Source organism: Oncorhynchus clarkii, chromosome 6 (assembly GCF_045791955.1).
Source record: "Oncorhynchus clarkii lewisi isolate Uvic-CL-2024 chromosome 6, UVic_Ocla_1.0, whole genome shotgun sequence".
NCBI lineage: Eukaryota > Metazoa > Chordata > Actinopteri > Salmoniformes > Salmonidae > Oncorhynchus > Oncorhynchus clarkii.
In genome coordinates this window covers 64,204,090-64,231,525 of record NC_092152.1, presented here as the reverse complement: position 1 = coordinate 64,231,525, position 27,436 = coordinate 64,204,090, and the positions used below count along the sequence as shown (strand labels likewise).

The 27,436-nt window shown below is 43.1% G+C and overlaps 1 protein-coding gene across 2 annotated transcripts in view; it reads left to right on the top strand.

Annotated features, from left to right (window-relative positions):
* The window catches only part of LOC139411428 (myotubularin-related protein 13-like), a 160,275-nt gene that overhangs the window by 73,679 nt on the left and 59,160 nt on the right, over positions 1–27,436 (top strand). For both annotated transcript variants that reach the window (XM_071157776.1, XM_071157775.1), the window contains exons 3-16: positions 1,540–1,677; positions 6,880–7,002; positions 7,701–7,811; positions 9,322–9,427; positions 17,982–18,114; positions 18,721–18,829; positions 19,248–19,361; positions 22,758–22,835; positions 23,149–23,262; positions 24,097–24,225; positions 24,384–24,482; positions 24,631–24,844; positions 25,039–25,148; positions 26,024–26,173. In XM_071157776.1, coding sequence (XP_071013877.1) covers positions 1,540–1,677; positions 6,880–7,002; positions 7,701–7,811; positions 9,322–9,427; positions 17,982–18,114; positions 18,721–18,829; positions 19,248–19,361; positions 22,758–22,835; positions 23,149–23,262; positions 24,097–24,225; positions 24,384–24,482; positions 24,631–24,844; positions 25,039–25,148; positions 26,024–26,173 — 1,728 coding nt within the window. The remainder of the gene's footprint in view (positions 1–1,539; positions 1,678–6,879; positions 7,003–7,700; positions 7,812–9,321; positions 9,428–17,981; positions 18,115–18,720; positions 18,830–19,247; positions 19,362–22,757; positions 22,836–23,148; positions 23,263–24,096; positions 24,226–24,383; positions 24,483–24,630; positions 24,845–25,038; positions 25,149–26,023; positions 26,174–27,436) is intronic.

Genomic DNA, 27,436 nt, shown 5'->3' with positions numbered 1-27,436 from the left:
AAACGCCTGAGGAGCAGTCTACATACTGTCCCACAGCCAGGCCAGCTCGGCCTCCAGCACAAACACACAAGATTTACTCACTCTGGCTGCCTGCCTGCCTCTCACATGCTGCTCTCGACACTCCATCATCCTCATCATTTCTCTGTTTTTCTTCTATGCCTGCATGGTTTCTATCCTCGTACATCTCTCTCTTTTCTATCCATCTGCACTCCTCTTCTTTAATCTTCCCGTATTTCTCTCTCTCTCTCTCCCCCTTCTCCGTCCCTTGCATCACCTCTCCCTTCTCTTGCTCACCAGTACTCCGTTTTCCCTTTAGATTGCATTTATTTTGTGTTGTTTCTAACATTTACAAATCAAGTTGAGATGGTTCAGTAGTGGAGTAAAGATTAAAACAACAGGATCCCTAACTGATACGTTTTGTCCCAGAAAAAGGAAGAAGTGGTGCATTTTTTAAATGGGGTTTTCTGTCAATTAGTCATTATCTTGTTTATGTTTTAATGATAACATGGGATTTCCTGCTTGAACAACCAGAGTTAGCCTAAATATCCACTATTACATTCTTCATGTTAATCCCAGTGTTATCCAATGCAATCCTACTTTAGTCATGTTCATCTTATCCTAAACGTTTTAATGCTTATCTAACTGAGCACATAGCAGCCTACTGTTTCACAGTGAAAGTCAGTAATTTTGGTTTCAGTACCTTTCCTCATACTTTTCTTTGTGCCTAGAACCAGACTGATATCAAACCCCTCTGACGAGCAGTGAGGAACGCGAACCAGTGCCATTTCCCTCTCTGTGAGGAACGTGAACCAGTGCCATTTCCCTCTCTGTGAGGAACGTGAACCAGTGCCATTTCCCTCTCTGTGAGGAACGTGAACCAGTGCCATTTCCCTCTGTGAGGAACGTGAACCAGTGCCATTTCCCTCTGTGAGGAACGTGAACCAGTGCCATTTCCCTCTCTGTGAGGAACGTGAACCAGTGCCATTTCCCTCTCTGTGAGGAACGTGAACCAGTGCCATTTCCCTCTCTGTGAGGAACGTGAACCAGTGCCATTTCCCTCTCTGTGAGGAACGTGAACCAGTGCCATTTCCCTCTCTGTGAGGAACGTAAACCAGTGCCATTTCCCTCTCTGTGAGGAACGTGAACCAGTGCCATTTCCCTCTCTGTGAGGAACGTGAACCAGAGCCATTTCCCTCTCTGTGGTGAGAGTATTCAGCAGTAGTACTAATGCACTGAAACAGGACATCCTGTGCATCGACAATGGCGTCAATGGCCCCCTAACTAACGTAATACTTCCCCATTCATACTGAAAGATTACCAGCAGAGGATCTCCTGGGGACACGGGGGGCTAGATTTGGGGCTCCCCTCTCAACACAACAACACTGGCTTCCAGTAACAAATCTGGAAACGCCACAGGGTGTCTTGTACTCTGCCTGCCCTGTACTCTGCCTGCCCCCATTTTATCTGCACGCTGAGGGCAGACTGTTCCAGTACAGGTGCTCATGTATAATGGTGTGTTATACTTTGTGTTTTTTCCAGTTCTGCCAGCCAGGAGGATGGAGGCTGTCCCGAGAGAGGAAAGCTCCCACCTTCTTCACGGTGGTGTTGACAGACATCGACTCAGACAGACACTACTGCTCCTGCCTCACCTTCTACGAGGCAGAGGTCAACCTGCAGGTGAGATGGCCTGTTGTACTCCTCAACCTCAACCCAACTCCCCTTCATGCATATCTTATCCACTTACAAGGGCATTATGCTAAATGTTATATAAAATCTAATGTATATCTGTTACAGCTTACCCATAATTGCCTTATTCAAAGCAATCACGTATACGTATGTTTAGACATTTGGTGGATTTTCATGCCTTTAAACACTTACACACTTGCTGAATAGGACTACGTCCTGCAGGTCCTGAGTTTAGGATCTTGGTCATAAGGGCAACATAAGTGAACCACGGTATAGTAGATAGTGCCTACTGCCTCGGCTGGCAGGTTGATGCATCTCTCGATAAGCAGCACGGGGTTATGTCCATTCATTTCTTTATCATTTCAAGCTTCTCTCTCTCTCTCTCTCTCTGGTTTAATACTTGATTCCGAGCATCCAGCGGGGGCTGTTTGTTAATTCTTTGGAATTTTGGGGGGGGTTTTGATTTTCTTTTTGTTTTTCAATGTTGTAATTGTTTTGTTTTCTTGCATGGCACATTTTTGTACTATTAGGAATTTGTGTCACGGCATGATGTGTTCCAGAACCCACTAAAGTGGGAAAATAACAGCACTCTGGATGAATTGAGATGGAGTGAACAACACTTCACATAATGAAGGGTTTTGGTGTGATGGGAGAAAAAATGTATCCAATGAGCTGACATCTCATCCCCTCTAGCACTGGCTCTTGGATGCACCCATCCTCATATGAATTCAATTCTATCTTTGATGTTTTTTCTTCCACACAATTTCACAAACCCCTGAAATAAACTAATGCAATGACCTCAGTCCTCCTAAGGTTTGCCCTGATACATTACACAGAATGCCTGGATGGATGTCTAATTGTGGCCTGACATCACCCTCCAGACTGTCTCTGACAGTCGTGACAAAATCAAAGAGTAGGATGTGTCCCCTGCCTTATATTAAACACATGACAACCATGGCCATTAGTCATATTCATTCAAGTCAGTGACCTTTAGTTCATTGAAATCTGACATTCCTTGACAGGCCCCATTCAATCAGGTGGAATTCTTCTGACCATTAGTCATGTTAATTCAAGGAGGCTTATGAAAAAGTTAATTGAAATCTGATCATATCCTCTTAAGTAAATTTCTTGTGGAATTCTAACCTTTATTAACTGCGTGGTCATGATGACATGTCACATTCTGATGTGATGATTCTGTTTACATGAATGCTCAGACTCAACATCCTAGCATGTTGATGAGTTTAACATTAGTTTACCATTACGCAGTGTACTGTATGAATCAGACCAATTTTCACAAACATCCCTTGTGCCTGGATGTGGAACCACTGATTTTCCATGTGGAGTTCAAACAAAGCCTTGGCATGAGACCAAGTATAAACCACGACATCCTTCATTAAATAAGCGTGATAATGGCTAGGTTAGCTGCGACTGGGTCTCTGGTCTATGCCTGGGCTGGAAAGTTACATAACCGGCCCTGCAGTAGTGTGAATAATTCCAATGTCAGGCGCTGTTTGGTGATGTCCTGCAGCTGTCCACTCTGTCTTTCTGGCCGACTGGACCCTCTTCTCGTGATCAGACTTTAATCCTCCCTTATTTGTTTTCTGTCCTCCTCACACGCCGGCCGGTCTACTGAGGGAGAAGAGGTGAAGACCACCCGTAACGATCAGTGCAGTGTCATCGCAAACATTAATACAGGATCGTTAGAGGTCTTGATTACAGGGCTAAATGTGGCCGGTCACCTCACTGCCTCTTCATCATGGCCCCACCTCTCTGTTTTGGTTTGATTTCTTTCCAGGAACTGTTCCCAGACCCCTTTGTGCACTTGGTAATGGCTCCGATAAGGATAGGAGTTTGGATCACACACACTGGACAGATGTGAGGCTGGTTTTTCACTGTGTAGGTGACTGTTGCGGTATCTTATGGTTTAGGGACCAGCTTGATACAGTATACCATCCACTGCAAAAGTTTGTACCAGAGCCAGGACCTATGTTCTCAATATTCACATGTACACTATTAACAAGGTTAGCAAAATGCTAAAGTAGTTTGAGTTAGTGTTATACCACAGTACCAAAACGTCATGGTACTTATTATGCCAACATTTTAGAATTGCATACTACTGTTTCAAATGATAAAATGTTTATGAAGTCAGTTTTGTTTAGACATTAAGTTGAATTTAAGCAACACTAGTCTCTTGTATGCGCAGGTCCAAGAATGTCCACTTCACGTTCATACGCACATCACCCGTGGCAGCTGTAATCAGCCAGCCACATCCCCATCCAGCCATCACTCACCTGCTTCTCTCCTCTCCGTCCGCTCTTTCTGCTCGTCTACTCCTGGGCATGCAGACCCTGATCAGTCTGCTGCAGGTTACATTTCTACATTTGATACATTGGAGCAGTGCGGGCAAAGTTCATACATTGTATAGAAGTTCATCCCTGGTATAACCAAGTGCACAGGCCAGTCTGATGGTCTTTGAAAGTTCACGGTCACGCAGCAGGAACAGAGAGTAAAAACAGCTTCGCAACAGTCGTGTTTACAGATTTACGGCAAAGAAAAGGGCTATTACCGGACCTTTTTTCCTTCCTGCGCCATTTTGCGCTCATTTTATATAATTTCACAAACCACATCGCTGGAATGATAACAATGTTGTTCAGTCATATTACCTAGCTAGCTAACAACCTGGTAATGTGACAGTAGGTTAAGGCACATTTGATTGGCCCAGGAAGAAAAGGGTCTGCTTCTCATGGCATGTGCTTCAAAAGTAGGATTCATAATCTCTTTCTGGTGCTCCTTACATTCTGTTTTGGTGCCTAACGTTTTTAAAGTTGGGAGCAGTGTGTTTGTGGGAGTGAGAGAGAGTGGTGTGTATTTTGAGGTAGACAGACCGAGAAGGAGCAGTGTGTATGTGTTTGTGGGAGTGAGAGAGAGTGGTGTGTGTTTTGAGGTAGACAGACAGAGAGAGAGCAGTGTGTATGTGTTTGTGGGAGTGAGAGAGAGTGGTGTGTGTTTTGAGGTAGACAGACAGAGAGAGAGCAGTGTGTACGTGTTTGTGGGAGAGAGAGTGGTGTGTTTGAGGGAGACAGACAGAGAGCAATGTGTACGTGTTTGTGGGAGAGAGAGTGGTGTGTTTGAGGGAGACAGACAGAGAGCAGTGTGTACGTGTTTGTGGGAGAGAGAGTGGTGTGTTTGAGGTAGACAGACAGAGAGAGAGCAGTGTGTACGTGTTTGTGGGAGAGAGGGTGGTGTGTGTGTGTGTGTGTTTGAGGTAGACAGACAGAGAGAGAGCAGTGTGTACGTGTTTGTGGGAGAGAGGGTGGTGTGTGTGTGTGTGTTTGAGGGAGACCGAGAGACTGTGCGAGGGTTTCATGCAGTTGTTTTCCCCTTACTGCCACAATGACACACAGATCATTATACATGTATGTTCCTTCCCCCCATTCCTCCAGCCAAATCACAAGTAGACCTTTGCAAATATGAGCAAATTAGCCATTCAATATCTGTTTTATTGAGAAGTGTGAATATCAGTGACAGCGTGGCTTTTCACTATGTGATTGGATTCGAGAGGCAGAAATGTATTTTCGCCGATAATTGAACCAAATCTTCAAAATGCTGTAGAAATGTGTTTCCCATCTGATGGGATATTTAGATCCTGTGTTCCCTGCTCGAAGCATGCCAGAGCTCTTGTGGCATGTTTTCATTGTCTGAAGGAATATATGTGATTCTGATAAAGGGTTCAGGCAGGAACGAGCCCTGTGAGGTTGCTTTGCTGCTATCTCTGTAAACTGATAGGACTGACGGCTCCTGGTATGGGACAATTGGAACCAGATTGAGACCACTGAGACTTGACCTCTGTGTCCCAGTGGAGCACTTTGGGAAGGAGTGGGAGGTATCTTTGTTCAACTCATTCACCTTAATGACTTAACCCATATGCTGTTATTTTACGTGGTCACTCAATTGCTATTTATGGTACATTACGCAATGTCCTTCGAACCCAAGTGTCTGCATCGTATTTTGGCTAGGTTTTGAATGATTAATATCCTACAGGTAGGCCTACAGTAGGTCTATCTCCAGTGTGGTTACTGGATCAGAGGTGTCAGAGGTCAAGTAGCTTTTGCTTTAATTATCTTTGTTTTTTTTCTTAATTCAGGCTTCAGGGGGTTTATTATAGCTATTTCTATACAGATTACATCTTGTGACTCCGTTTTGTAGGAAATGTAATTTTTGAACTACGACCCCAGCCAATTTGAATTTAACATGTTTCAAACCACCAGCTCTGGGTTTGTAGCCATAGTTTAGAATAACATCTCCAAACCACAAAATATTATTCCTCGACAAATAAAGGAACCAAAGTAATGACATTGTAGTCTTTAAAATAAATACGCTATTGTGTGAAGAAACAACTGAACAGATGAGAAAGCAGTATGGGTAAATTGGAAGTAGCCTATTCATACTGTGTTATTAGTGTTTTCACAGCTATTTTAGTAAACCGAGTAATGTGACTTGATACATAATTGACTTGATTTCATATACATCTCACTGCTGATTTACAGTCAGTATGTGACTCTGGAAGGCAAATGACACTCCTCTCTTAAGCTGCTGGGTTTTGTTCAAACGGTCTCCATGACAAATGTTTTATGCTCTATTTTTTGGGGTTAGTAATCTTTTATGAACCCCATGGTGATTTGAAGAAAATCCTCTTTGCTCTTTCAACTCCTCAACTGCAATGAGTATCTGTTTTAATGGGTATTACTGATTGGAGAGGATATTTTTAAAAATAAGTCTATATATCCCATTGTTAAAACACCGGATTAAGAGTTTTTTGCAGACACAGACACAGTTCTGAGGGGACTTTTCCATTCTGTGTTCTTTTGACTGATTTGAATAGTACTCGTACTGTGTGAACTGTGCCTGCGTCAATCAGAATTCTCGAGGAGGGGGCGGCACATGCACGTTTCCAAAAATAGGCTACAGTATGTGATGTACTGTAGAATGTACACGCTGTGGTTTGACCTGGAAGTAGATAACACTAGAGCCACCCTCAGCGGGTAAACTGAAAAGCTTGTTTTTCTTTCCATCCCCGCTCAGGCGTTTTTTACGCCTGCTATGTTAGCTTACCACTGCACATGGTCTTAACTCACCCCCATATCACTGTTGAACTCTCCCATTTATATAACTTCTTCTGTTTTGCTGTTTCAGGGAACAAAGACCACCGATGCAGATGAGGATGAGGAAGAGGATGGCTTGATCCAGCCCGCTCAAGTCTTTGCACCCAAAAGTCTCATTCTGGTCTCCAGGCTGGATTATCCTGAAATATTCCGGGTAACATGATAACACTGATTCCTGACTAACATAGGTTCCTTTCAAAATGTCAATGACCATGCATAGTGGTCATTTCAGTTTTTGCGGGTTTATTTGCTATCTAAGGTTACCTGGCCAGGAACTTTCTTGGTCCTATTCATGAGGTTCATGACTTCACTTTACTTATCTCTGCCTAATTAGCATTGGCATGATAAACGGTAGCGCGTCAATTAGTGCATTGACTATCAATTGTCTCATGATGGTGATAGAATGCATCATGTTGTATCCTGTGTGCGGAGAATGAACAAATTGGCTTTATAGAGTGAATTCTGCAAGTACTCAAGGCCAGGATATCCAGCCAATCCCTCACTTAAGAACAGAGTGGGGCTTAGCGGATCTCTCCTGTCCCTAGGCACTCCACTGGACCACTACGGTATTCAACTTTGGCATTCAAATGTCTCCGACACACATATTGATTTAGCATTTATTTTTAGCTTTGCAAATGGCATTTGCCATTAAACCACACATCTCAACTGTACATTTGGAATATTACATAAAATACTATAAATCTGATGGTATTCGATGACAAATTCCCACAGTGTCTTTAATTGTCCATTTAGGCGCCAAACTGTGATTGGGTGTATGTATCTTGTGATACATCTGTATGTGAGTGTGTTGATTGACCTGGTTGTGTGTCTGTCTCCTCCTGACCTCCCCAGGGCTGCTTGGGCCTGATCTACACAGTGTACGTCGACAGCCTGCCGTTCCCTCTGGAGGGGCTGGTTTCCAACCTCTTCACGTGCATGGTTCCTGTGGCTGGTGGCTCCCAGGTAAACAGGCCTTACTAAAGCAAACAATTCCTCAAATATTCCATCTTAGAGGGCTTGTCTAACCCCCCCTCAACCCCTCTGGCCTGCTCTCCACAGAGGCATGAATCCACCCCAGAATAGGGGTCAGTCTGGGTTAATGTTGCTGCTAGACCCACATAAGGTGCTGGTTACTCACTGATGGCCTAATGCTTATTATAGTAGTAGAGTGGGAGTGAGTGAGTGAGGGAAGGAAGGAAGTCATGTTTTGGCCCATGTGAGAGTCCAGAAAAATGATTTGCGTTTGCTTTCCATTCAATCATGCATTCCTCGTCTAGATGGTGCCATAGATTGCTGTACCACCGCGTGCAGAAATGTCCTCATAATACTATTTTATTTTTCTAGCTGCTCTTCTGATGACATTACTTAGTGAAGCTAGGGTACAAAAAAAACAGAGTAGGTGGCCTGTTTTTATATTTTCACTTCTTACTAGGTTATTGAAACCCACATCTGAAGCTGTCCTATAACAAAAACCCTACGCTGGTCTGTTCCCTTGAAGTCTAGACAATGGTGATCAATGTGGCTTTAAAAAACTAGACAATATTGAAACTATTTGTAAAGAGGAAGGAATGTGGCCCATGATTAAGTTCACATCCTGAACCTCAGGGTAATTTAATGTCATTTACCAACACATGTCAGTGTTCCTCCTCAAATTATTGCCGCTCCCCGCAGAGCCAAGGGCTTTCGGCTGTAGTGACACAACATGAGTTAGAAACCTCAGGAGTGGAACAGACTCATCCTTCAACAGACTGTCAAACATGAAGGAATGTCATGAATCTGGGAACAGAGAGTTGTTCTCTAGCTGGTTCAAACTCAGTTGAAAGGCTAGGATCCCAATTAATACCTTTGTTGACCATGGTTCAATCCACTTTGTCAGGTCAAAAGCCAAACGCTGTTGAACCACTGTCTGTACCCCTATCATGTTCAACATTGGTTTAGCTGAATTAGACGTACTGATTGCGTTCATGCGAACTCACTGTTTCCACTGTACGCTTACTTCTCTACCCTCAGCCACACTGGATACAGTGACGGACGCTGCTGTCCCTATTGGATTGCAGAGGTGTTGTACCGTGCCAGTGAAATGTAGGTTAATATGCAATTGAGGTTTCTCCCATTGCCGCCAGACTGACTCAAAAGGTTAATTCAGTCATGCAGCTGCAAAGTCCATCGGGTTCAACAACACGTGTTTTATTCATTTTCTGGGAGATCGTCAAAAAAACTCTCAAACAGTGGATCCCTTAACTGCCATTGTACTGTCATTTCATCCTTGCCTATATGACCTTTGGCCTTGTACTGAGCTACCGTCTTGTTCAGTTTCCTAATGATATTTACAGTACCATGAAAACATGTTGTCTGTTAGCAAAAAAATGTTCCTCTACTGAAACAGTCTTGTCTAGTTCTATGATAGATCCATCCAATGGTTTTTCATATAACCTGACTTTTCACTTTTGTTTGTTTTGTGATTTTCTCACAGAAACTGTTTTCCCTGGGAGTGGGCGACCGACAGCTAATCCAAACCCCTCTGAATGACAACCTGCCTGTTACATGCAAGAGTGTGGCCCTGCTCTTCCAGCAGCTTGGTATGTCTCTGGGCTTGGGCTTCCTCATTACTGCTGTCATGACGTGGCCCTCTTTGGGTATAGAGAGTGCATATCCTCTCTCCCGCTTACACCCAGGTTCTGTTATCTCAGGTCGTAAATTCCTGGAGGAGACTCTCTCCCTCATGCAGTATAGAAAGAGGGTTTCACAGTAGAAGAAATTAACTTCTATCTCACAGAACTTGAGAACTGAACAATATCCATGTTTTGGAGAATGTGTAAACCGTCGGTGGAGAATCCAGCTACAACCGGTCCATTTTGTTTGTTTGTGACCTCATGAGAGACAATACAGCCACATTACCATAACTCTGTCTATACAAGAGTCTCTGTTATGAGTTTTGCATCTAATTATTGTATAAAATGAATGAGTAAAGATGAAACTATTTGTGAAATGATGTAATGTGATTTTAAACTGTTTAATGAAAGACAATCCAATTCCCTTTAAAGTTAATTAAGTCATTGGCCCACCCTATGAGCACAGACATTGATCTGGCGTCATGGGACAACTTTTTCTGCTGTTCCGAATATAACCCCCTCCTGGAGAAGCCCACTTCAGACAATGCGTACCTCGATTGCCGAGAGGGCAAAGGTTTAAGTAGAGACCGTGCATTCCTCGGTTGTTGAATTCCTAACCAAACCATGTGGAGCATTGGCTACACTGGTGTAAGTAGTTCAACTCTGAGACTATCGATACCGACAGAATAAGAGCAAATCTTCAATACTAATTACTAGTCTGCAGCTAGAATTTATGTCGACTGAATGCGAAGACCGACAACCGCCGAAACATCTATCCTATAAGAACATTTCTGAATGTACTCTGAAGTATCCATTCTAACCAAAGACTTTGGAAGAGAGAGACGGGCGGATTAACTTTCCAACAGAAAGACGGACGATTCCAACAGAGATCACGACGACCCACTGAGCGTAAATATATATTAATTGCAATTATGACTTCCTGGTTAATTACATTTACATGATTAGTTTAATCACGTAATAATAATTACAGAGAATTGATTTGATAAAATAAGTCTTCACTTTAATGATGCCAAAGACACGACATGACACGACACTGCACTACAGTACAACCAGTCAATCCCAAACTTCATGAACTTGACTCCACTTCATGGCACCATCATGTGCCCTCCGTTATTTACAGTCTGGTGTGTATCGGGTCTACTTGGTTGCAGTACAGTAGCTCTAGGCTGCTCTGCCTGTTGGTCGCGTACAGTCACAGTATACACAACTCACATTGTAATTTGGTTTATGTTTCCTGTTAACATGATATCGCGGGTGACTCAAATAACCTGACAGCTGAATACGAACTGTAGTGCCAGGTATTAGGAATATCCCTCTTAATCCTATTGTTTGCATAGTTTTTTCCCCCGTTTATTTTAGTAAGTAGCTTCATGGTATGACAGGTTATCCGGTCTTGATCCTTGACGGTATTAAACTTTTTTAGGTTCAACTCCAACATTAAGAGGTTTAGAGTTACAACACGAATGAATAAAGCATCTGTCCAAATCACAATTTTAAACTCTCAAATTGAATAGCCACTAAGCAGTTGGATTAATGCTGTACAAATGAACATGTACAGTGCCTTCAGAAAGTATTCACACCCCTTGACTTTTTCCACATTTTGTTGTTAGAGCTTGAATTTAAAATTGATCAAATTTTGATTTGTTTTGGTTCACTGGCCTACACACTATACCCCATAATATCGAAGTGGATTTTGTATTTATTTTTAATGTTTACAAATGATTAATAAATGAAAAGCTGAAATGTCTTGAGTCAATAAGTATTCAACCCATAATAAGTTGCATGGACTCACTCTGTGCGAGAATGGTGTTTAACATGAGTTTTGAATGACTACCTCATTTCTGTAGCCAGTCATAAGTTTACATACACTTAGGCTGGAGTCATTAAAACTTGTTTTTCAACCACTCCAAAAATGTCTTGTTAACAAACTATTGTTTTGGCAAGTCTGTTAGGGCATCTACTTTGTGCATGACATAAGTCATTTTTCCAACAATTGTTTACAGACATATTATTTCACTTATAATTCACTCTATCACAATTCCAGTGCGTCAGAAGTTTACATACAATAAGCTGACTGCTTTTAGACAGCTTGGAAAATTCCAGAAAAGGATGTCATGGCTTTAGAAGCTTCTGATATGCTAATTGACACCATTTGAGTCAATTGGAAGTGTACCTGTGGATGTATTTCAAGGCCAACCTTCAGTGCCTCTTTGCTTGACATCATGGGGAAATCAAAGGAAATCAGCCAAGACCTCAGGAAAAAAAAGTGTAGAGCTCCACAAATCTGGGCGCAATTTCCAAATGCCTGAAGGTATAACGTTCATCTGTACAAACAATAGTACGCAAGTATAAACATCATGGAACCACGCAGCCGCCATACCGCTCAGGAAGGAGACGCATTCTGTCTTCTAGAGATGAACATACTTTGCTTCGAAAAGTGCAAATCAATCCCAGATCAACACCAAAGGACCTTTTTTACGGGTACAAAAGTATCTATATCCACAGTGAAACGAGTCCTATATCGACATAACCTGTAAGGCTGCTCAGAAAGAAAGAAGCCACTGCTCCAAAACCGCCATAAAAAAGCCAGACTACGGTTTGCAACTGCACATGGGGACAAAGATCGTACTTTTTGGAGTAATGTCCTCGGCTCTGATAAAACAAAAATATAACTATTTGGCCATAATCACCATCGTTATGTTTGGAGGAAAAAGGGGATGAAAAAAGCATTGTGTTGTGGGGGGGGGGGGGGGCTTATCTGCAAGAGGGACTGGTGCACTTCACCAAATAGATGGCATCATGAGGAGGGACAATTGTGGATATATTGAAGCAACATCTCAAGACCTCAGCCAGGAAGTTAAAGCTTGGTTGCAAATGGGTCTTCCAAATGGACAATGACCGCATGCATACTTCCAAAGTTGTGGCAAACTGGCTTAAGGACAACAAAGTCAAGGTATTGGAGTGGCCATCACAAAGCCCTGACCTCAATCCCATAGAAAATGTGTGGGCCGAACTGAAAAAGCGTGTGCGAGCAAGGAGGTCTACAAACCTGACTCAGTTACTCCAGCTCTGCCAGGTGGAATGGGCCAAAATGCACCCAACTTATTGTGGGAAGCTTGTGGAAGGCTACCCAAAACATTTGACTCAAGTTAAACAATTTAAAGGCAATGCTACCAAATACTAATTCAGTGTATGTAAACTTCTGACGCACTGGGAATGTGATGAAATAAATAAAAGCTGAAATAAATCATTCTCTCTGCTATTATTCTGACATTTCACATTCTTAAAATAAAGTGGTGATCCTAACTGACCTAACTGACAGGGAATTTTTACTAGGATTAAATGTCAGGAATTGTGAAACTGAGTCTAAATGTTTTTGGCGAAGGTGTATGTGAACTTCCGACTTCAACTGTACAATTATCTGTAAGGTCCCTCAGTCAAGCAGTGAATTTCAAACACAGATTCAACCACAAAGACCAGAGGTTTTCCAATGCCTTGCAAAGAAGGGCACCTATTGGTACATGGGTAAAAAATAAATAAAAAAAGCAGACATTGAATGTCCCTTTGAGCATGGTGAAGTTATTAATTACACTTTGGATGGGGTGTCAATGCACCCAGTCACTACAAAGATACAAACAACCTTCCTAACTCTGTTGCTGGAGAGGAAGGAAACTGTTCAGGGAATTCACCACGAGGCCAATGGTGACTTTAAACAGTTAATTGGCTGAGGATGTATCAACATTGTAGTTACTCCACAATACTAACCTAATTGACAGAGTGAAAAGAAGTACGCCTGTACACAGTAAAAAATATATCAGAACATGCATCCTGTTTCCAACAAGGCACTAAAGTAATACGGCAAAAAAATGTGGCAAAGCAATTCTCTTTTTGTCCTGAACACAAAGTGTTATGTTTGGGACAATCCCAATACAACACATTACTGAGTAAAACTCTCCATATTTTCAAACATAGTGGTGGCTGCATCATGTTATGGGTATGCTTGTAATTGTTAAGGACTGGGGAGTTTTTCACAGTAAAAAAAGAAGTGGAATGGAGCTAAACACAGGCAAAATCCTAGAGGAAAACCTGGTTGTGTGCTTTCCACGAGACTTTGGGAGATTAATTAAGCAGGACAATAACCTAAAAGACAAAGACAAATATGCACTGGATTTGCTTACCAAGAGGCCGTGAATGTTCTTGAGTGGCCGAGTTATGTGGAAAAAGTCAAGGGGTGTGAATACTTTCTCAAGGCACTGTATGTTTCCTCCTTTACCAGGATTTGCTTTGTCTGTTTTGCATTCTAGTTCACCGCTTTGCGGTGGTTTGGTGGCTTCACCTGGGCATTACCGTATATTGTCCCAAATTCCTGCTCACTACATTCGTTCATACACTGGACTCAAGTATGTGGTTTTATCATGTCCTTAATACACACAAATCACTGCAGCAGTCAAGTCTACATTCCAGGGGCCGATGTTGGGGGCGAGTTAGTAAATAAGTGAACTCCAAACACATTTTTCTGATGCTTGCTTTTATTTGTAATGGAAAATAGACCCTCATTTAGTGTGATTAGAAGAATGTGTTACAAAACTAAATGGATTATGTTTCTTGTAAGCATTAGTCCCTGAACCCCTTGAGGAATTCAATAATAGTTTGCATGCTCCTTTGTGTTTATTTGGACAGCGAGCAGTGGACGTGCACATGGGGGGGTGGGGGGTGTACTTTACTGATACACAAATGATCAGGGTCATGTTCAAGTCATGTGTTTGTAGCCAATCTGGATACACACAGAGATGGAGGAAGACAAATGGCCTGTACCTTGACATTATCCTCAGCCATGGTTTGTGTCAGTCCTCACCGACTTTGTTTTTGTTACCAAATACTGCACGTTATCCAGGAACAGTCCACAAAGCTAATAAAATGGACCAGATTCTTGTCTCTCTCTTAATTTTACATTCCAAAGTGTAGAATTTACCCGGATTTTGATAGAGGATAGGACTAAACTCCTCAGGTCTAGACAGCTGTTTTTGGAGTAACAGGAGGAGATGGGGCTTGTTACTTACTGTGCAGCTCAGTCCAACCATCAGGAGGAATGTGTCTGTGTGTTGTGATGTGTACAATAGTGTGTCCATTCCCCTCTATGCTGGATCTGAACATGGCCCCTGTCCCTGACAGATGCAGATGACGGGCAGACAGAGAGGCCTGGGCACCTCACGCCACTGCTGTTGTGCAGGACTGCATGTAACTCTTAAGAGATGCTCTCTGTCATGTCCTTGGGCTACAGGTGATGTGACCGATGTCCTGTAAGAACTGATCAGTACTGCATCATATGAAGGATAAGCATTCCAACAGCACCTGAAGCGATCAGATCATGCGACTCGTGTAAGAGAAGCACCTTGCATCGCCCATCCATCACTACTGTTATACAATGCGGGCTGAGAGTATGTTCTGAGTGCAGAATCAGTGTTTCCCCTATATTAGCAGGGGCGGACCGCTGCTGCAAATTTGTTGCCACCACGTTTTTAAAAAAGAATCTTATGATCAGAGTGACTGTTACATTCATGTTTTAAGTATCTCTATATTTCTGTTAATATGGCGCTATCACTCTTATTAGTACGCCTGTGTGGTAGTCTCACTGCTGATGAACCTGGCCTGAGTGCAGTGGCAACTATGTATTGTGGAAATACGGTTTAGTAAACGTTGTTAAACTTGAACCTAGTCGTTGTGTCATTTTAAGTTACAATGTTTATTTGTACCAAGTAGCATTGAAGGCATTTAGAGTCTTTTGAGATTTTTCAATTAAGTGAATGCAAATGTAAACCCTGTATTTACATACACAGTCCTGATTGGGTTGATAGGATGGTCTAGAGCCTACCCCCTTACCTAGATGAACAGTCATGGTATATTATAACTGTAAACAGCTCTTACACAAAAGTGTCAGTGTTATTTCGACCTCATATAATCATGTTTTTAACTGCACTGCCCCTTTAAATAAATAGGCTGTAACTCTTAAGAGATGCCAAATATATTTTAGAGTTAAATAAACAGTGATTTATTAGCCATACAGTGATAGATTATTTATATATATTTTTTTTACAAAGACCGCATTAGTGCTTTAAAGCTGCTATGCTGCATCAGTTGAGCTAATTGTTATTTCAGATGGTGTCAACATTTAACATGTCCTTTCAAAAAGTCACCAAAAGTCACATTCAGATAAAATGTTATTGGTCACATACACATGGATAGCAGATGTTAATGCGATTGTAGCAAAATGCTTGTGATAACGACATAGTTTTCTAAGGACCTGAAGCGAGGCGACCATCTGTCGGCGCCATCATCTCTAGTGCCATCATTCGTTCTTCCTTTGCCATGATAGGGGAAGCACTGCGCATGTTTGAGTATCGTGACGATGCAACCGCTGCACAGCCCAAGGTCGGATCATATGTCAGAACATATTCTCTCATTATTTATAATCTCTCATACTTCCATGGTTGTTTTCTATGAATCAGCAACAGATTTGCTCTACATGTTGGCTGGGCTGTGTCGTCTTCCACCTCTGGTTGGAGTGTCTATTTAAAGCCATGTGTTTCATGTAACATGCTAAATCTATGTGATTCATCATGACAGTCAGTCAGATCTGTAAGAACAAATGATTAAACACAGATTTGAGTTCTAACATGAAATACAGTACAACTTGCAGTAGACTACACCTCCCCCCCTTTCCTCCTGTGTGTGATTTGTCTCTCCCCCAGCCTGTCAGGTACTCTTATTCAGTCCACCTTATGACCAAACAAGACCTGGGGAAAAGGCCCAGACCTAGTGGGTGGTGTGGTGCATATACGTGTATCATGTCTACGCACCACTGTGTCCAGAGGTCATCCTAGAGGAATGTCTGTCCAACATGTCACACTGCTCAGGAAGTGTGGCCCCCAAGGGGATAGAATGGACAGGCCCTAGACAGGCTGCTGGGCTGTTTGTTGTTGCTGCCTTTGTCTTGGCCCGGTCGGTCTCTTGTTATTTATGGTCAGAAATGTGTCGCTGTTTCCCGTAGATATGTAAACACCTCAAGGACACTACACGAGCCAGGCTGCTTACCTCAGGATGCCATTATGAAACCTAATTGGCTGCCAAACGAAAAAATGCCAGATTCGTCACCTCAGACCTATGCACTTCCACACAGGAAGTCATGTTGAGATGACACAGAATGAGCCAAGTGACCAGCCTGTGTCGCTTGGGAGATCCTGGTATTCCGTGAACAACGGAACAGACAATGTCTATGTTCCCGAGGCCCTGATAAACAGGAATATCTGAGCTGGAGGCAGACACAGAATCAGGGACCTCAGTTTGTAGCGGACTGCTGATATGTTTGCCAGTAATCCGTTGTCTTCATCTCTGTAGTGTGTGATTGATGAGTCTAACACTATGTTGATAGGAAACAATAACAGGAACTGTAAACTTGAGAATTTGTCTGGACTGTCATATTGGTATTTCACAGATTATATCGTCTCATAGTGTGTCATTTCCTCTGGCTATTTTTCAGATTGTATTTTCCTTCTCATTAATGATATACACTGACTGTACAAAACATTAGGGACACCCTTTTGCCCCTCAGAACAGCCTCTATTCTTTAGGGCATGGACTCCACAAGGTGTCGAAAGTGCTCCAAAGGGATGCTGGCCCATGTTGACTCCAATGCTTCCCGCAGTTGTCAGTTGGTTGGATGTCCTTTGGGTGGTTGACCATTCTTGATACACACGGGAAACTGTTGAGCTTGAGAAACCCAGCAGCATTGCAGTTCTTAACACACTCAAAATGGTGCACCTGGCACCTACTACAAAACCCCGTTCAAAGACACTTAAATAGTATTTTTTCACCCTCTGAATGGCACACATACTCAATCTGTTTCAAGGCTGAACAATCCTTCTTTAACCTTCTCCTCCCCTTCATCTACACAGATTGAAGTGGATTTAACAAGTGACATCAATAAGGGATCATAGCTTTCACCTGTTCAGTCTGTCATGGAAAGTGCAGGTGTTCCTAATGTTTTGTCCACTCAGTGTATAATATTCACTGCACCGTTTTGTAGCTGAAATTGCATTGTTTACCCACTTGTTATCACTGTTGGCAAGAATAACATTGTTTTCTCAGCCATTTGTTTGTTATAAGTCAGAATGTAATGGGGAATAATATACTGAGTAAAGAGGGAGATGTTTTCAAAATATTGTGATACATGTACAGTACTTTGGTTTTCATACAGTATGTCTCTGCAAAACAGATCTTTCCTCCAATCATTTCAACAAACAGCTAGTCACATAGAACATGTGGTGTTATCAATCATTCTATCACCACATGTTCTACCAAATAAATATAATTTACTCTATTGTAGTATTGTTTGCTCAGCTTAGAAATAAAATCCACCCCCAACAGTATGTTTTTTTCTTTAATCAATTGTCCAACTGAATACCTCATTTAATTACACATTCTTTCTACTTTCTTTTACCAGGAATCCAGAATGTTCTGAGTCTTTTCTGTGCGGTTCTGACCGAACACAAGGTTTTGTTCCATTCTACGAGCTACCAGAGACTAGGGGAGGCGTCGCGTGCCCTGGAGGCGCTCATGTTCCCCCTCAAATACAGGTACGTGATTGGCCCGTCGGTCTCCACGGTCCCCCATCAGTCCCCATTACACCTCGGCTATTGACATGACTTGCCTTGCACCAAGTGTGACTTGAATGATAATGTTTTTTTTATTTTTATCGTTTCTTATTATCGTGATTTGTTTGTTCCTCTGTAAAATTGTTACACCTAGGCTGGCTTTGATTATGAGTCCATTGAAAGTTCAAACGTATTAAGATGTTCATGTTGATTGCGTTGCCAACTGACTTTCTGACGTTTTGTGACTAAACAAAACAACATTCCAAAATGGTCTTGGTTATCTGTTCTCATATGTCTTTAAGGTGAATAGACTTTACAACCGCCAGGTCACAGTTGTAAATTAGAACTTGTTCTCAACTAGCCTACCTGGTTAAATAGAGGTGAAATAAAAATAAATGGATAAAAAACTTCCTGTAAATCACTCTGGATAAGAGTGTCTGCTAAATTACTCAAATGTAAATGTACTTGAAAGATTATTCTCTGGTTCACTGAACACCAAAATGGTCACTTTGAGCACCACAGTTTGATGTGGAATTTGACCTGGCAAGTGTTGTGTTTACTCACTGTCGTCTCCCATTTGAAACTCAGTTACCCATACATCCCCATCCTGCCGTCACGGCTGCTAGAGGTGCTGAGCTCACCCACCCCCTTCATCATCGGGGTCCACTCCATGTTCCAGAGCGAGATCCAAGAACTGGTGAGTGATCTTTAGCACCTTCTCCAGACATGAACTGCCTCTGACCCTGATTCAACATGTACAGTACACCAGGTATAACAACATACCTTTATTTAAACCGATTCATTGAACACTTGCCCAATGTAACCAGTTGTCAGTGAATAATGGAGCCGTATGATATATTTGAGTCACTGTACATTTTAAGGAAATGTTATGTTGAGCTGACATTCCTTGGGCCGATTGATGCGGCCTCCTGAGTCCCTTAGATTCAGGGAGTTGTGACTCCTCCACTGTGTTGGCCAAGAGCCTGTTTTGGCAGGTTTCGGCCTTATTCTCTTATATGCTCTGCCATAGTAATGTAGAACGTGCTCTACAGCTAAAATAGGAATCTAACTAACTCGAAAGCGTTGTTTAGTGATGTGTGTTATCTGTCTTACAGTTGGACGTTATCATAGCTGATCTGGATGGAGGAACCATAAAGATTCCAGAGTGCATCCACCTGTCCCAGCTCCCTGAACCACTGTTACACACCACACAGACTGCCCTGTCTCTGGTACATATATACCTGTTACACACCACACAGAGTGCCCTGTCTCTGGTACATACCTGCTACACACTACACAGACTGCCCTGTCCTCTGGTAGGTACATGTTACACACTACACAGACTGCTCGGTCTCTGGTACATACATGTTACACACTACACAGACTACCCTGTCTCTGGTACATACCTGTTACACACTACACAGACTGCCCCGTCTCTGGTACATACCTGTTACACACTACACAGACTGCCCTGTCTCTGGTACACACATGTTACACACTACACAGACTGCCCTGTCTCTGGTACATACCTGTTACACACTACACAGACTGCCCTGTCTCTGGTACACACATGTTACACACTACACAGACTGCCCTGTCTCTGGTACATACCTGTTACACACTACACAGACTGCCCTGTCTCTGGTACACACATGTTACACACTACACAGACTGCCCTGTCTCTGGTACATACTACACAGACTGCCTTGCCTCTGGTACGTATGTACCTGTTACACACTACACAGACAGCGCTGCCTCTGGTACGTATGTACATGTTACATACTACAGACTGCCCTGTCTCTGGTACGTACGTACCCAGCATACAGTGGGGCAAAAAAGTATTTAGTCAGCCACCAATTGTGCAAGTTCTCCCACTTAAAAATATGAGAGGCCTGTAATGTTCATCATAGGTACACTTCAACTATGACAGACAAAATGAGGGAAAAAAATCCAGAAAATCACATTGTAGGATTTTTAATGAATTTATTTGCAAATGATGGTGGAAAATAAGTATTTGGTCAGCTACAAAACAAGCAAGATTTCTGGCTCTCACAGACCTGTAACTTCTTCAAGAGGCTCCTCTGTCCTCCACTCGTTACCTGTATTAATGGCACCATTTTGAACTTGTTATCAGTATAAAAGACACCTGTCCACAACCTCAAACAGTCACACTCCAAACTCCACTATGGCCAAGACCAAAGAGCTGTCAAAGGACACCAGAAACAAAATTGTAGACCTGCACCAGGCTGGGAAGACTGAATCTGCAATAGGTAAGCAGCTGGAAATGGAAGACATACAAGACCACTGATAATCTCCCTCGATCTGGGGCTCCACGCAAGATCTCACCCCGTGGGGTCAAAATGATCACAAGAACGGTGAGCAAAAATCCCAGAACCACACGGGGGGGACCTAGTGAATGACCTGCAGAGAGCTGGGACCAAAGTAACAAAGCCTACCATCATTAACACACTACGCCGCCAGGGACTCAAATCCTGCAGTGCCAGACGTGTCCCCTTGCTTAACCTCTAGTGACACCCCATCCCGTGAACGGGACCGTTGTCATCATCTGACACTAATTATCATAACGCAACGGACATAAATATTACTAGAAAATATTCCTATTCATGAAAATCACAAGTGAAATATATTGAGACACAGCCTTTGTTAATCACCCTGTCATCTCAGATTTTCAAAATATGCTTTACAGCCAAAGCTAGACAAGCATTTGTGTAGGTTTATCGATAGCCTGGCATAGCATTTTGTCCAGCTAGCAGCAGGTAACTTGGTCACGGAAATCAGAAAAGCAATCAAATTAAATCGTTTACCTTTTTGATGAGCTTCGGATGTTTTCACTCATGAGACTCCCAGTTAGATAGCCAATGTTCCTTTTTTCCAAAAATATTATTTTTGTAGGCGAAATAGCTCCGTTTTCTTCACGTTTGGAGAAATCACCCGGAAATTACAGTCACGAAAACGGCGAAAAATATTGCAAATTAGCTCCATAATATCGACAGAAACATGGCAAACGTTGTTTATAATCAATCCTCAAGGTGTTTTTCAAATATCTATTCGATAATATATCCATCGGGACAATTCGTTTTTTAGTTGGACCGATTGGAGTAATGGCTACCTCTGTATTATACACGAGAATCTCTCTGGGAGCATCAGGTGACCACTTGCGCAATGTAGCCGCCTACGGGTATTCTTCAACATAAATGCGTAAAACTACGTCACAATGCTGTAGACACCTTTGGGAACACGGAGAAAGAGTAATCTGGTTGATAGCCCATTCACTGCTCAATAGGGACACATTGAAACGCAGCGCTTTCAAAACATGAGGCACTTCCGGATTGGATTTTGCTCAGGCTTTCACCTGCAACATCAGTTCTGTTATACTCACAGACAATATTTTTACAGTTTTGGAAACTTTAGTGTTTTCTATCCTAAGCTGTCAATTATATGCATATTCTAGCAACTTGTCCTGACAAAATACCCCGTTTACTACGGGAACGTTTTTTTCCCAAAAATGAGACACAAAAGGTTAAGCCAGTACAAGTCCAGGCCCGTCTGAAGTTTGCTAGAGAGCATTTGGATGATCCAGAAGAAGATTGGGAGAATGTCATATGGTCAGATGAAACTAAAATATAACTTTTTGGTAAAAACTCAACTCGTTGTGTTTGGAGGACAAAGAATGCAGAGTTGCATCCAAAGAACACCATACCTACTGTGAAGCATGGGGGTGGAAACATCATGCTTTGGGGCTGTTTTTCTGCAAAGGGACCAGGACGACTGATCCGTGTAAAGGAAAGAATGAATGGGGCCATGTATCGTGAGATTTTGAGTGAAAACCTCCTTCCATCAGCAAGGGCATTGAAGATGAAACCTGGCTGGGTCTTTCAGCATTACAATGATCCCAAACACACCGCCCGGGCAACGAAGGAGTGACTTTGTGAGACTCATTTCAAGGTCCTGGAGTGGCCTAGCCAGTCTCCAGATCTCAACCCCATAGAAAATCTTTGGAGGGAGTTGAAAGTCCGTGTTGCCCAGCAACAGCCCCAAAACATCACTGCTCTAGAGGAGATCTGCATGGAGGAATGGGCCAAAATACCAGCAACGGTGTGTGAAAACCTTGTGAAGACTTACAGAAAACGTTTGACCTCTGTCATTGCCAACAAAGGGTATATAACAAAGTATTGAGAAACTTTTGTTATTGACCAAATACTTATTTTCCACCATAATTTGCAAATAAATTCATTAAAAATCCTACAATGTGATTTTCTGGATTTTTTTTTTTCTCATTTTGTCTGTCATAGTTGAAGTGTACCTATGATGAAAATTACAGGCCTCATCTTTTTTTAGTAGGAGAACTTGCACAATTGGTGGCTGAATAAATACTTTTTTGCCCCACTGTACACCAATACTCATCCTTGGAAATCACATATCCCCATTAGACATTTCACATTAGATTATAATGAGAATGTGGTTTGTTGCAAACAGTTGTATAATGTTCTGTCCTTATGTAACTAGTATATTCATTGTAATGATTTTGTTCATGTAATCTGAACCATAAAAGTGTACTTAGTCTTGACTTTGTTTATTCCTAAGAGGCATTTTATTATTTTCAGGTTTTGCATCCTGATCTGGAGATAGCTGACACTGCCTTCCCACCCCCTCGCACAGCCCCCTCCAACCTCAAACTGTTGGTAAGGCACCATCATTCCAGTAAACAGTGTCTTCACCCTTTACTCCTGGCCATGTCTCATTGTAATAGATGGAGCCTTTTCCCAGAACATCATGTGTTTGTGATATGAGGAGGACACCACTGCTCTGAGATATCTCTTGTAGCACGCTCGTCTCTTGTCCGACCTATGAATAGCACAAAAATGTGTTCTTCAGTGGGGGTTTCCATTTCTTCAGATGGTAGAATAATCACTTTAAGATGTGAACTGAATTAACAAGGGGGTATTCATGGCATGTTTGTGAGGTGACTCTCCCCTCTCTCCCTTGTGTTTTCAGGATAAGGAGGTGCGAGCCGTGTTCCTCAGGCTGTTTGCACAACTCTTCCAGGGCTACAGGTCCTGCCTGCAGCTCATCCGCATCCATTCCGAACCTGTTATCCACTTTCACAAGGTGAGATCAACTCAATCTGGGTGGGTCAAAAATCCTATTGCCAACTGAAGCCATGTGCTCCATCACACCCTCAATGTGTCTTCTGATGACGCACGTTTGTTACCCATGCTGTTGTCATTGCAGAAAAGATCACATTTCACTGATCACTGCAATATAGGTGGTTACCTTATTCAATTTGTTTGTCCCCATTAACATTTGATAGGCTGACATGTATCCCTTGTTCCGCTCAGCCTGTAAAATAATGTTTGGAGAGAATCTAAGAACAAGAGGATTCTCTCCTATCCTGTCTTATCCTGTTTGATAATGCTGTTTGGAGGTGTTTTAGTGACTGACCGTATGACTCTTCACCATGCTATCTGCTTGTTTGTGTTAAGTGCTGTCAGCCTTGGCCAATGGCCTCGTGATTAGCCATACGAAATATATCAAATAAAAATAGAAAAGTAGCTGGGTTTGTATTTGTTTGTGTCTGCGGTGTCTCCGTGGTAACCTCTCAGCACATCCCTCACAAAGTACCCCACATGGCTCGGATTATGGGCCAGGAATTCATCACGAATCTACAGAAACTCAACACTTTTTTATGGAAAGACGTAGACTGGGGCGTCTAGAAAAACTGCCCCCGTTTTCTATCTCTTTCACCCACTAGCATGAATCACAGGCCTGATTCAGCATATCTTCAGTCATTTGTTTCACTTTTGTGACTGGGTTCATTGTATAAATCAAATAAAAAGTCAAATGAAGAGAAGCAACTCAGAAAAGGAAGGTTTGGCTGTTAGTCCTAAAAGTACATCTTTATGTACCTAACATTATTTAACCTTTGACCCTGTCCCCCTATAGACTGCCTTCCTGGGCCAGAGAGGCCTGATTGAAAACGACTTCCTGACCAAGGTTCTGGATGGCATGGCCTTCGCTGGATTCGTGTCTGAAAGGGGTCCGCCTTACAGAGCCTGTGATCTCTTTGATGAGGTACTGTCGGGCATGGCTACTGTAACCAGACTGCATGTTTTGCAGCTCCAGTATGATTTGGCACATTTTTTTCTAATTTCACTGTTGTATGAAACTGGGCTTGTCGAGAGATTGTATCATTTGGGAACAGCTTGACTGACTTATCGTTGGTTCTGTAGCTGGTGGCCTTTGACATGGAGCGCTTTAAGGAAGAGGCGGCCAGCCCTGCCAAGCTGCAGAAGCACATGAGGGAACTCTCTGACCAACTGTACAAAAATGTGAGTTAACATCACTCAGCCTTTGGGCCTGTATGCTATAGTGTTCACATTAGGCACTTTCTGTACTCTTTAGTGTTCTAACATGTCCTATGGCTGTCACAGATGTTGTTCTTGTATGTATGTTTTATTATTGAATGGTCCATTACAGGAGAATCCCAACCCCCACATGGCGTTCCAAAAAGTGCCTCGGCCCACAGAGGGCTCCCACCTGCGGGTGCATGTGGTGCCCTTCCCCCTGCTGGACGATGAGAAGGTGGAGCGGCTGCTGGCTGAGGGCCTGACCAAGCATCCCAGCGCCCCTGCCATCACTACCACCACCCGCGCAGAGAGGAAGTGTGTGGTGCCTGCCGGCCCTCCCGTGGGTACGTGAAACACAAACATCAGCTCTACTTCATGCCTGCTCCTGTGTGAGACACATGGCTTGGCAGGAGTCTGTCTATAATGTGTTAATAGCTGTAAGTACTTAGTTTCTGAGTATTGAATGGCGTCTGTACTAGCGTAGCTAGTATTTCTACCACTCTTGTATTCCTAACCTGCTCACCCCTCATCTGTGCAGTGTCCATCATGGGAAAGATGGGCTCAGTGTTCAACAGCGCTCGCAGGCTGGAGGTGGTGAGGAGCTGCATCTCCTTCATCTTCGACAACAAGACCCAGGAGACGGAGAAGGTGACGCGCGGCATCCTCCCTAATCCCTATCTCTCAGCACAGTGTAATCAGCCACGTCTGTAATGGCCCAGACACCTGGACTGACATCCATCCCTCCGATTACAGCAGGCAGCCAACCGTGTGTGTCTGTCTGGAGTTAGCGCGCTCAACTCTATCAGGCTAATTATACCTCCCAGCTGGGAGACAGGACCACACTGGAGACAGATAATCAGACACTTAGACTAGCTTCATAATCTCCTCGTTATCAGCAGAAATAACCCCATTGTTTTAACACTGAGGTTAATGGCATAGCTGTTTTGCTTTCTGCTTTTTCCCGTAAAGCATTTACACGTAAAGGATGCTCTTTGATTTCCCTGCACCGTGACACCCCCTATAGAAGAGCCCATAGGAACGTTGATGCGGGTGTCCCGTGTGTACTGCATGAAATGGAGCCAGTTCCTTTATGCCTGCACCTCTGGCTGTAATAAGCAGGTTATATAAGGCAGACGTGCATCCCTGTGTTAATAGAGGAACACACAGTACGCCAGCTATAGACCCCCCCCCCACCTCCCCCGAGCCTATAAACCCTTTACCTCAATATACATTATACAGCCAATGTGAAATCCATTACCCAGACACGTTACCATCACATTTTTTCTCATACTTTGACATTAGTATGAAATGTGTCATATTACTATTTCCCAGAGGTCAACAATTCACTGTCTGGACTGGTAATATTGTAGCTGCTATTGTACCTGTTCTTGGCTGTAGCTGGTTCTAGAATTCTGGGATATTAAGAAATCATCTCAGAAGATTATTTGTTCATGTATGTCGTGGTGTGTCTTATGGTATTTGTTTTAAAAACAGGCTCTGTGTCTGCTGTGCTGTGTTCCCAGACCCTGCCGGCTGCGCTGCGTGCTCTGAAAGGCAAAGCGGCTCGCCAGTGTCTGACTGAGGAGCTCAGTCTGCATGTCCAGCAGAACCGGGCCATACTGGACCACCAACAGTTTGACTACGTCATCCGCATGATGAACTGTGCCCTCCAGGTGGGTCAAAGCTCAGCCAGTCTGCCCCTGTCATACCTAAGTAATGTGACTCTTTCAGAACAATCCCACTGGCTGTGTTATTTTTATTTTATTTGAACCACCTTTATTTAACTAGGCAAGTCAGTTAAGAACAAATTATTATTTACAATGACGGCCTACCCCAGCCAAACCCGGACGACACTGGGCCAGTTGTGCGCCGCCCTATGGGACTCCCAATCACAGCCGGATGTGATGCAGCCTGGATTCGAACCAGGTACTGCAGTGACACCTCTTGCACTGAGATGCAGTGTCTTAGACACTCGGGAGCTATTAAAGTTCAGTGTGCGTGCGGTATGTCCCTCCACGAGGTAGTTAACATCCCTCCAAAAAGTCTCTCTGAATGTCAACATACTCCTTCTACAAAGGATGGAACACTGTTTTCTAACAGCACAGTAAGTATCCAGATATCAGTGGCGGCCCTTTTTTCTTGGGTGTTCCCTAACATTCTCAGAGGCAATAACAGGTAAACCACAAAATATTTGAAGAGCAGGAAGCTGGAGTTTGTTTCCAGGCTCTACCCTTTAAACAATCCCACTCTGGGTGCGGTGATGTGTTTTCATGGGCTTTAACTGGTTCTAATTTAGCGTGTCTGAAGTTGTCTATAATGGAAACAGTACGAGACAGCGAGAGCATGTGCCGGCTGACCAAGTGCTAAGCAGACAGCTCTGGCAAGGTAATGTGATGTAGAGCTCTACTTGTTCCACCACTCAGATAGCTTCCTAGGGTACACAGGTCTCTGGCAACAACACGTGCTGCTACTGCACCATACATGCTGTTACTTCCCTTCTCCCTTACCTTAGTCATGCTTGGCTGCAGGTGGAAGAATGGCCAAATCATACATTTTCCCAGTGATTTATGCTCAAGTTAGTCTTCATTTGCAATAGTTTGACAGATTGTCAAAAGTTTGTGCTCACTGCGCACCACATATCTAGTAAAGGTTGGTGTTTGATGTACCTGGGTGCTATTGGGTTTTTGCGCTATCACTTCGGTTATTAGACAAAGCGATTAGTGGTTTATTCTGCTCTCCCTGTGCTGCACACGCCCCATAAAGTTTCACTCTGCCATCAATCAGGTGGGAGAGGAGGGCTCGGAGCCAGAGCTCAGAGCTGAGGCCTCAGTGGTAGTTCCTCATGTTTTACAGCCTCACATGGCTGTTGCCACGGGGATTTAATGATTCGGAGCAGTGTTCACAGAGAGCAACTTTTAATGGAGTGGCTCTGGATT